This window comes from Emys orbicularis, chromosome 1 (assembly GCF_028017835.1).
Source record: "Emys orbicularis isolate rEmyOrb1 chromosome 1, rEmyOrb1.hap1, whole genome shotgun sequence".
In the NCBI taxonomy this organism is placed as follows: Eukaryota; Metazoa; Chordata; order Testudines; family Emydidae; genus Emys; species Emys orbicularis.
In genome coordinates this window covers 234,147,247-234,158,891 of record NC_088683.1, presented here as the reverse complement: position 1 = coordinate 234,158,891, position 11,645 = coordinate 234,147,247, and the positions used below count along the sequence as shown (strand labels likewise).

Here is an 11,645-nt window from a genome sequence, read left to right as displayed (position 1 = left end):
AAGCAATAGTTTTATCTTACACACAGTTTATGCATACAAAGTTGTTAGACTGAAATGTTCATCTCATTTTTCTCTCTTAAAAGCTTGCTATGAAACAGGAACATACTGTATTTGTAAATGGACTGCTTGACAGTGCTATTAAAGATTTAAAGTGAACAAAGTTTTTAAAAAATGAAATTTACTTGGTATAAAACAAAAAGTTTTCTAATGTCACTATTCTTTCCCTATTCAAGAGAAGCGTAGGCTTGGAGGGCAGTTCTCTGTAAGAGTCTGATCATACAAGGGTTTCAGGGAGGGCATCTGGGTTATCAGCTGATAAAAGCTCCCAAATTTGCCACCGCTCTTTTTGCCAATCATGCCAGTCTGGCTCTGATACATTTTTATTGTTCTGATTATTGGCTGGAGTAGAATAGGTGTTACCCACTTTGTTCTGTGAGGCCTGCCACTGCTGACTGGAGGTGGATTGGTCAGTTGATTCAGCTGCTGGTCCTCCTGCTGCTATGGTCCCCGAACTTTTTTCTGCTCTTTGAAGTCTCCACAATGAGTGCACTGTTGAAGAGACAGTTGGTCGCTGGGACAATGCAGAAGTTTGTTTTTTGGGGCCAGGATAAGGGGGTGGTGGCCTCTTCTTTCTACTTATATCTTCTTGTCTCAGGTACGAAGGTTTAGCTGTTCTTGGCAAACAACTCACATTTGAGTCATGCTCTGTAAGGTCCTCTGCGCTACTTAAAGTCAAATGCCGCTCAAACCTTGAATTGGACTGGTCTGAATTCCTCCTGCCACCTTCAATTTGCGAAGTACTGCAAACACGAGACACTGGGGGATGCGGCCTACATTCAGGAATGGCAGCAGTAGTCTGACTCCTTTGGATTATTTGCTTTCCATTGTCCAATTCTGTGGCACTACCCTGCCACCGAGGCCAATTCAATGATAGGTTCCCTTGGGAAAGAGAGCACCGTCCAGGTCGCAATGAGCTGCTTTCATAAATGTTTCCATATGAACCTGAGGACCAGAATAAGACAGAGAACATCAATACGACACACTGACATTTTACAAGTTACCACTGACTTGTTGCATTATATTGGCAAGGTCAGTGTTGGACCTTTATTATCTGAACTGTACCTGTTATATAAAGCTGGTGACTTTAATACTTAGCACTGACATAACGCCATATAACTTCAAAGTGCTTTAAAAGCAATAATTATACAACATTCCTGTGAGGTAAGTAGGTGCAGATGGAAGAAAAACTGAGGCCAGGGAGTTAAGTGATTTGCCCATGATATACAAGGTGTTAGTAGTGGAGTCAGGATTAGAATTCAGGTCCCCTACCTCCAAGGGCTGTTCTTAAGCCCCTAGCATACACTGCCTTTCAATTCTATTGTTCTGCTTTAAAGGAGATGAATTTCTATTACCTTATCTTGTGGCTCATTTTTAAATGCTGCCATATTTGGATAAGTGTTGTGCCTCTCTTTACCGGATATATTCATAAAATAGTAAAGTAAAAAAACAAAATGGGAAGCAGAGGAATTGTTTAAAACCCCCTAAAGATGTATCTAGAATGAAGATTCACCATTTAAAAGCAAACAAATGAAGGCCGTTGATCTTATAAACATGCATGCACATGTTTAATTTTATGTACCATGAGCAGTCCTATTGGCTTCAGTTCATAGTGCATATGAACGTGCTTAAGCCTTTCTCAGACTGGGGCCTAAAAAGTATCAAAGAAATGTCATACCTGTCATTCCTGGATCTTTGGAGCCACGTTTCAGTGTTGAATGCCAGGTGCCCCAGATATTGAAATGATCCTCTGGAACATCTACAGAAGAAGTAAAAGAACATGAAATGATCCCTTATAAGCACTGAATAGAAACACATGAATGGAACAATAAATAAATTAGAGGTATAACTTTATCCAGCAGCACAAGATAAAAGAGCAAACATACTGATAAGCTGGATTTCCTGTACACCAGAGATGAAGAGGCAAATCTTGTTCTTAATCATTTAGGCTCAAATCTTGCAATGAGTTCACTATGGAGAAGACCCATGAGCTTGCATGGAGCCCACTGTAGGATTGGGGCCTTCCTTAAGTGTGTGACAAAGCCCTCTCAGCAGCCAGGAGTTGAGGAGGCCTAAAGATGCAGATAGATGCCTAGTGGGATTTTTAAAAAGTGCCTAAATGAATTAGGGGCATCAAACTCCCATTGATTTCAATTGGAGCTGGGCAGCTAACCTGTTTAGGTGCGTTTTGAAAATTCATCTGGCCACCTATCTGCATTTTTAGGTGTCTATAGGCCTTTGAGAATAATTCCCCATATCGCTATATTTCCTCAATTTACCCATTAAGTACTCAGCAATTTTGATGTGAAGAGTCTTCTGGAGTGCTGGCAGCATACCACTATTGGAGCATGAGCTGTAGTCCTTCACAGAAATAATCAATCGAATGGAATTTATAACTTGAAAGTATTTAATCGTTACAGCTCGGGGCACCATCTGGTTACAGAAACAAGCAGTAAGGCAAGGCCTGCACTGTAACCAAGTGTGGGGAACACCCCTGGGAAGATGGGAAGGACAGTGGCGGTGCAAGGTTCCCCACGTTGTTCTGCTAGCATGGCAGGATTGAAGAGCGATGTGTGATGGGTTTTACTTTCCTAAATGGTGGCTTCAGCTTTCAAGAGTTTGGGAAATGCTACACTCTAATGAGCACAAATGCAGCACAATGGTATGGGGGCAGCCAGCAGAGCTCACAACATGGGTTGAGGAGCAGAGCCTTATGGCCCAACTTGGAAGGGAAGATGCCAGCTGTTCATTATAAAAGTAATCTATTGCTCCATTATATTACTCCTGAAGCATAGCACTCTTTACCATTCTAGCTGCACAAGCGCCATGCTCTCACATATCTTAAAGGTCAACAAATAGTGAATCCTCCATTATGTGGTGGGGAGGGATCCACAGGATCCTATATGGATCCAATTTTTATCACGGCTCAAGTACAGCGAGGGAAATCACACTGCTGGATAAGTAGGTCTGAAGAGGAGGAAGCGATTCTGCCACAAGGGGGAGAAACAGCACACAATATGTCCTTATAAACAGCATGTGAAACAGATAGCATTCAGTGAGAAAAACAAACATGTGCAGGTCCTACTTTACCTTTCCCAGCCCATGATCCAGATGAATTCTCTCTTGATTTAGATTGCAAATGGCCAACCAACATGTACTGTTCAGGTACCTTGTACAGCTTATCTGAACTGAGGGCAACATCTTCTTGCATTGCCATCAGTGACCGTTCAGACAGTACCGGTGAGTTGTTGTCATAAGGGGAGACATCTCCGCTTGAGGCTTTGTTGGAGTCCGTGGAAGAATGTCTCCCTCCCATAGAGTATGAACCTTCTGATCGCAGCATCTCAGGGCTTCTGACAGAATTTGATAAACAAACAGTTGTTAAGGTACAGTATTCTGAGTCCGTTAGATAAAGCTGCATTTTGACAACATAAAGAAAGGACGTGGTCATAGCTGCTGAAATGAAAACACTTTTACAAGCAATATGGAGGAGACTTTTCCACAAATTTAGGGGATTAAAACTTGCCACAAAATGGCCAGCAGAGGCCAATAAACTTCAATGGATGTTGCAATTTAAAACAAAAACAAAAAAACGTACAGCTCACCACTGGAAAAGAAACACGCTGAATAGATTCCTTATGTTACCTTGACCATTTTGCCTGTAGTGACAGTGAATTTTGAGAGTGACTGATCTGTTCGATATTAGGCAATACGTCACAATCCCCCACCCCCTACCACTCTTTAGAGAAACAAAAAGCTATGTCTTGGGTGATCTCTCTCATGGTATGAGAAGGATTCCATTCTAAACAAATTAAGAGAAAAATAACCTACACAGAAATACACATGACAGCTAGCTCTTCTGATCATTTTTAAAGCTTCTTCCACCATTTTATCTTTATATCATAATGATACATCTTGTAATTTAATTTTGAGAAAAAGGTAAAAAAGCACAGCCCAGGCTCTCAGATAAACACCAATTTTACAAACGTTTTGGGGACACTGGAACCCCAATTTTATGAAGGTTTTCAGTGTTATGATTTATTATTTGTGCTGTAGTAGCATCTGTGGGTCCCAATCAATATCAGTTACCCAATGGACTAGGTACCATGCAAATATTTACCAAGTGGCAATCCTTACCTCAAAATGAATTTTGAATAAGAGACTTTGAGAGTAATTTAGAAAATCAGGGTTTCGATGTACACGAGGGTGACCAGATAGCAAGTGTGAAAAATCGGGACAGGGTCTGAGGGGCAACAGGCGCCTACATAAGACAAAGCCCCGAATATCGGGACTGTCCCTATAAAATCGGGACATCTGTTCATCCTAATGTACACAGGGGAGAGCCACTGAAGCCTCATAGAAAACTCCAAGATGACCCTGTATACAATTTTGCCTACATACCCTATTTTTTGTAGTTCTCTTTCCTAATTTTTATTACCAGTTACATTTACCTGAAAACTAGATCTTTGTTCTTTAGAAGCTCATCTTGCTGTCTAGGGTTCTCGGCTTGGTGCTCCTGTCTGGATCCCTTGTTTTGGCCATATGACCTTCACTCCCGTCCCTGTTTTTTTATTTTTTGTCCTTCAAACTCAGTTGTGGTTGGGGTTTGTGGTTCCTCCCCCCCCCTTGGTTGACGGGGAAAGCCTTTAGTTTTGGGCAGGCTAGCCAGTACCTACAAAAAGCAGAAGCTCATCTGTCCCTGCTACTTATTTTCCACCTGAGATCAAAGTCTTTGTGACATCATATTAATCTTCCCTATAATTAAACATGATGCAACATCAGCTCAATCTTCTGAGGTGCTGAGTTTGTTGAAAATGTTGAGCACCTAACAGGGTCAAGTCCAAAGAGAGGACCTTGGCTTCAACTGAATAGTAAGCATTAGGAGCACATTGTTTCCAATGAAACAACGATCCTCTTTCCAGACAAGTGACAAACGACAAACTGAAGAAGGAAAACAAAGAAAATACACAACACGCTTTTAGAGTGGAAAGACTGCCAGACCATTTGAGACTGTGGATTAACCCACAAATGAACCTCTCCCAGGTTCTGGGTTTATTTCAGGGGACCTGATCTACCAAAGTGATATAGACTTAGTAAAATTTCAGGCTGGATTCTTTTCATGCAGCTTTACAAGCACTAAACTCTAAAACACAAAATAGATACACTAAACAGAGTAACTCTTATGTTTTATTCACACTCCCTGTCTTTCTCACTATGGAAGCATCCAGACAGTGCTGAGCTTAAATAAATTCAGCTGCATCTAGAAATACTTCCCTGAGCTGATTCTGAACTCTAACTGGGAATTAACTCAGACCCAGCCAACAGGGCTGCCATTTGGCTTGGTAGAGTTATCTTAGCACTACTTAGGCAGGGTTCACCAAAAGATCTGTAAACCTTGCCACCGATAGTTTCTAGGAAAACACTTGTTGCAGATGTACTAAGGAATTATGGGATCTGGAGTAAATGGAGCCTACAACATCAATGGATGCCTAATATTTTTCTTTTTTCTCTCTTTAAACTTTTCTTCCTTCCTTCCTCATGTCTACTTCTTTCTTTTTCAATTCTGAGAAACCTTTGGGGGTGGAGGTGGGAAATAGAATTAGAGAAGTAGTACAGGATTAAGCATTGTCTAAATTTCAGAAGAAGAATCAAAAAAGCCTGAGGGAAATGGGGAAGAGCTTGGCTGTACTTCCTATCATTGACAGTCTTTTTCTTCCTGCTTCCAGATAGATCAGGGGTTCTCAAACTGGGGGTCGGAACCCCTCAGGGAGTCACAAAGTTCTTACATGGAGGGTCGCAAGCTGTCAGCCTCCACCCCAAACCCCTCTTTGCCTCCAGCATTTATAATGGGGTTAAATATATTTTAAAGCATTTTTAATTGATGCGGGTGGGGGGGGGGAGGGGGAGGGTCGCACTCAGAGGCTTGCTATGTGAAAGGGGTCACCAGTAAAAAAGTTTGAGAATCACTGAGATAGATGGAAGTATAAAATGTATTGTAAGCGATCTAAGGCCCTGATTCTGAAATACTTATGCTTAACATGAAGCATGCAAGTATTATCCCTGAAGCCAGTGGGACTATGCACATATGTAAATGTTTGCTGGATCAGGGTCTAATTAAAGTAAGATATGGGAAAAGAGGGGTTATACATCCAGTTAGCTATGGCAAGGTAACACAAGAAACAGTGAGGGAGAAAAGAAAGCAAATGATGTGAGAACATAACTTTAGTTATATGCAAGAGTCATATAATGTCTTACCTTGAATGATCTTTGTTATATTCTATCCCTTCTTGATAGAGTCCCCGATAAAGACTTACTTAAATGGAAACTGTCACGTTTGGAAAGGTCCATATTTTCACTTTTTAAAAAAATCCCTTCTATAGTATCTGTTATTTACATTATGTAATTATTTACATGTGCTACTACTTTCCAAATTAGTTCTTAAAGGATTATTTTTCAAAATTAAAAGAAAATGATTGCAGGCCAGAACAACCCTACACTAAACCAAGGTATGGACAAATAGAGAATGCAGAACACTTTGGGGGTGGAAATTTAATTTTCAGCTTCCAGTGATTTATTTAAAACAGTTTAAAAATATGATTTGTAAAATACCTTGAATCATGTTATACATACTATGCTATAAACAAATAGCAAACTACTGCATAGTCTTAAAAACAAAACTTCCAGATCTGTTTCACCTAAAATGATTCCATTAGTAAGTGGATGTTTACTGCACTCCAGTACTTACTTTCACTTAGGTAGTTGTGGCACTCTCTATACTTAGATTGGGAAATGAGGAGGTTATCTACCTGTAACTGCAGGTTCTTTGAGATGTGTGGTCCCTATATGTATTCCGATGAGGGTTTACACATGCACACCATGCATCTGGAACCGGAGATTTTCACACAAGTAGTGTCTGTTGGTCCGTGCATGCGTCCTTTTCTTGCCTCCTGGTTTTGTCTGATGTGATAAAGGGCGGGGCGGACTGACCCCATGTCTCCAGTTCCTTCTCCACCGTGAATCGAAGAGATCCGCAGCAGAGGGGAAGGGGGGCAGGAAGTGGAATACAGATAGGGACCACACATCGTGGCGGGTGGCCGGGGTCAAAGGCTGGGCTCTCAAGGAATGGGCCCTCACCCGGGGAGGGAGGCAGTCCCGACAACTGATAGAGTGTAATACACCCCAAAATTCACTTGGAGATTCTCTGCGTAGAGACTGCCTGCCACTTAATACTCTCAGCTATTGCAATAGACAATTTAGAAGACTTCCTGATCGGTCTTGTTCTCTGCAGGTAGAAGGCCAAGGCCCGACGGACGTCGAGGGAGTGAAGTCGTCATTCCTCTTTTGAGGTGTGAGTCTTCAGAAAGAAAGCAGGTAAGTGGATGGGTTGGTTCAGATGAAACTGGGATACAACCTTTGACAGAAACTTGGGATGCAGGCACAGGGAAACTTTATCCTTATGGAAAGTAGTGAAAGGAGGGTCCGCCAGCATGGTCCCAAGTTCACCTACTCTTCTCGCCGAAGTGATGGCCACAAGGAAGGCGACTTTCGTGGAAAGGAGGGACATAGAACACAAAGCCAGTGGCTCAAAGGGCGGTTTCATTAGTATCAACAGAACTAGGTTAAGATCCCACTTGGGAGGCGATAGGTTGTATGGGTGGGAAGGTTCTGATGAGGCCTTTCCAAAACCAAGCAGTCAATAGGTGTGTAAATACAGAGTGTCCTCCCACGGTGGGGTGGAAGGCGCTAATAGATGCTAGGTGGACCTTGAGAGACTTCAGGGTGAGACCCGATGCCTTCAAGGACAGGAGTTAATCTAAAAGAAGGGGAATCTCCACTTCTTCTGGGGAAAGGACTTTCTGTTGGGCCCAGAAAGCGAAGCAGTTCCACTTGGCATGGTAGGAACACCTAGTGGACTCTTTCCTGCTGCTTGAGAGGATGTCTTGCAATTCTGATGAAGTCTAGGGAGTGTTTGGGGTCCAAAGTTGATTTTTCAATGTTGATGCTGGAGCAGGGGTGAGTTCAAATGGCTGGACCCTGTATTGAAAGTGCTGACGGACTACCGTGAACCTCAGGAACTGTCTGTGGGCCAGATGGATGTCTATATGAAAATAAGTGTCCTGCATATCGAAAGCCGTAAACCACATGCTTTCTTCTAATGACGGGATGATGGCTGCTAAGGTGACTATACGAAACTTGGGTTTGCAGATGAAGCAATTGAGATGATGGAGATCCTGGATTGGTCTCCACTGCCCTTCTTTTTTGGGTATCAGGAAGTAAGTTGAATAGAACCCCCCCTTGATAGTCCGGAGGAACCCACGCTATTGCCCCTCTTTGTAATATGGAGTCCACCTCCAGGGTGAGGATGCTGTTGTGAGAGTCGTCCTTGAGGAGGGATTGGGGAAGGGGTTGTGGATGAGACAGCATAATGAACTCAATTGTATAGCCACAATGGATGACATTTAGCACCCGCTTGTCCATTGTTATTGCACTCCAAGCTGGTAAAAAAGAGTGCTAGCCCATCCCCGAAGGAGGTGGGGTGGTGGTTTGGCAGCAGGCAAGGTGGTTGATGGGTCTCTAGGGTTCCTCAGAAATATGTCTTCTATGGGGGTTGTATCTGGAAGGAGGAAGATTGCGAGGGTGGTCCTGGAGGACGAGATCTTTGAGTCTTCTGACTCTTCTTTGGTGGTTTGTAAGGCCATTGATGGAAAAACTGGGAGGTTCTGTAACGCTGTGCGGGATATCAGCAGTGGAACTTATGTTTTGGTGCTGGTGCCTAAATACCCAAGGAATGGAGTGTAGCTCTCAAATCCTTGAGGCTGTGGAGGGAATTGTCCGTTTTCTGGTTGAAAAGATGGGATTCATCACAAGGGAAGTCTTCAATGGTATTTTGTGAGCCACCACTCCCTCCTCATGACAATGTCCATGGCCATTGAGCATGATGAGGTATCTGCCACATCTACCGCTGACTGAAGCGAGGTCCTCACTACCAGCTTCTCCTCCTCAATTATTGCCTAGAAACAGGCTTGGTTCTTTTGTGGGAGTTTCTCAGCAAGGTCCTCCAATTTGCTGTAGTTCAGGAAATCATATTTGACACGTAATGCCAGATAATTCGAAATCCTGAATTGAAGGCTGGCTGAAGAGAAGACTTTGTGGCCTAAAAGGTCCAGTTGCTTGCCCTTCCAGTCAGATGGGGCAGAGCATGGATGCTGTTGCCTAGCCCATTCTATCGCTGCCTGGACCACAAATGAATTGGAGGGGGTGTGAGAACAGAAACTCAGACCCCTGGCCAGGTACACAGTATCTTTTTTTTGCCCCCTTTGGGGTAGGCATACATATCACCAGCGTATGCTAAATCATGCAAGCTGGCTCAAAGATGGCATCGCTGATTGGTAGAACTACTCTGCCTGGCATCGATGAGTGAAGTATATCCAGCAGCTTATGCTGAGCTCCTCCAGGGGAGTGTGAATCTCTCCAGCCATTCTACACAGGAGATCCTGGAATTGGCAGCAGTCAGCCGGAGATGGTGGAGACTCGAAGCCACTGCCACGTCAAGTCAGGACAACAGGAATCTTTCCTGTTCCGGTGGTACTATTGGACTGGGTGGCTCATCTTCCATTACAGGACCCGAACGTCTACTTGAAGACACCCAAGACGGTGAAATAGGCAAAGCCTCCCCGATGGAACGGATGGGTTCCAAAGGAGAGTATTAGGGCCAGTATCCCCCATAGGGCCAGCATTACGGATCTGGAGGGTGCTGAGGAGGGTCCCATGGTGCAGGAAACCAGTGGCTCCATGGCGGCTGGAGTGAAGGATACTACCAGGATGTAGAAGGCCTCTGTTGGTACTTGTAATGGTGGGAATGGTGGTGATAATCACTGACTCTCATCCAAGTCCACCGAAGCTGTAACTTCGAGACCAGTTCCATCAGCAGTACCATTGGAGCCAGCGGAAGCATGTACATTGCCAAAGCAGGGGGGTGAGGAGTGCCTCAGATGTAGCATGTCTTGTCCTGGAGATAATGTTTCCCTGGAAGTAGAGGCTCGAGAAGACATGGGGATCTTGGCTCTCCCAGGGCAAATGCTTCCTGGGGCTCTGGTGCTTCCCGCCAACTTTCCCGGAGTCAAGGGCACTTTTTCAGTCCCTGGAACCGGAACAGGAGCAATGGGCTTCCCAGGAGCAGATGACTCTCTAGCTCTGAGAGATGCCAATGTTGACTGTGTGTGCAGGTCTACACTCAGTGCCAGTGGATCTGTCAATTTATGCGGCTTCTTTTCGTGTTTGTGAGCTTTAGGGTGCACTCCGTCCCCATGACTGGAACTCGTGGAAGGACTCTCTCCTTTTGTAGGCTTAGGGGAAGACTTACTGCCATGCTACATGCATGCTTCCTTACCTCCTGACTAGGCCCCAGCATTGGGTCCATAGCGGTGGTACTGTTGGTGCTGACCTTGTTTACCGTAGTTTAAGGTGCACTCCAGGCAGCCTCAAACTGATGTACGGTGGGTTACCCAGCCAGGGTCCGAATGAGATCTCATGGTGACTTCCATTAGGTGCTTCCGGAGATGGAGAGCCCAGCCTTCTCGGGTATGGCTGGGGAAGGACTGGCAGATACTGCACCTGGATGAAATGTGGGCTTCTCCCAAGCAGTAGAAGCAGGGTTGATGTTCATCTCTGACCGAGAAGGAACACGGGCAGGAGGCACAGATTTTAGAGCTTGGGGTTTTCGGCACAATCCAGTATCCACACATGGGTACAGAGGGTAAAAGGGGGGAGTGTTCATAGGGAACAAAACTCCCCAAAAAGGAACCCCCATCCTAATCCTAAAATAGCAAACTACTAAAACCTACCATAAAACCAATAAAAACAGTAAAAACGTTAAAACTAACTGTACAATTGTATATTTTTAAAGTGCGTCACATGCAAGAGGACACTAATAGTTCCAACCTAGACCATACAATGGTGAGAAGGAACTGGAGATGCGGTCGTTCCGCCCTGCCCTTTATCATCTCGGACGAAACCATGAGGCAAGCCAAGAGCGCATGCGCGGACGAACGGACGCTAGTACTTTAAAAATCTCCGGCTCCAGATGCATGGTGTACATGCGCAAACCCTCAGTGGAATACAATAGGGACCATCAGTCGAAGAAGAAACCATAAAATACTTTGATGAATTTAACTACTGTCTGTGATAATTAGCAAAATTTTAATGGTCCCTGGTGTATTAGCTTCTCTACAACATTGCAATCCTGGATATATTACAGTTCTTAAGGTTAAATTAACAGGAAAAACACATTGTCACATACGATAAGTAATTAAATGATTATATGCTTTCATGCCTGATGTTTCAAACAGATTTTTCTTTTCTTTGCTTCATTCTGAGAAAGCCTTTTAAAGAAAAACATGCAAAGTAAGTATGACATAGGTACACTACATAGGAAGAAAGGCAGATTATGGGGTATTAAAGAGATAGTAAGAAGAATCTGTATCATTAAAGGAGGATGGGTAATGGGAATCCCTGTAAAAATATCCTCTACAGGTTATGAATTAGGTGAAGGAAAGAATAAGAAAAATGAATCATAACAAAACATGCCA

The 11,645-nt window shown here is 43.7% G+C and overlaps 1 protein-coding gene across 1 annotated transcript in view; it reads right to left on the bottom strand.

The window, feature by feature from the left end:
• Nucleotides 1-274: 274 nt before the first annotated feature.
• The window catches only part of ARHGAP6 (Rho GTPase activating protein 6), a 510,221-nt gene continuing 498,850 nt past the window's right edge, over nucleotides 275-11,645 (bottom strand). The window contains exons 11-13 of the mRNA XM_065416311.1: nucleotides 3,148-3,410; nucleotides 1,736-1,816; nucleotides 275-1,002 (exon numbers count right to left, since the gene is read on the bottom strand). Coding sequence (XP_065272383.1) covers nucleotides 275-1,002; nucleotides 1,736-1,816; nucleotides 3,148-3,410 — 1,072 coding nt within the window. The remainder of the gene's footprint in view (nucleotides 1,003-1,735; nucleotides 1,817-3,147; nucleotides 3,411-11,645) is intronic.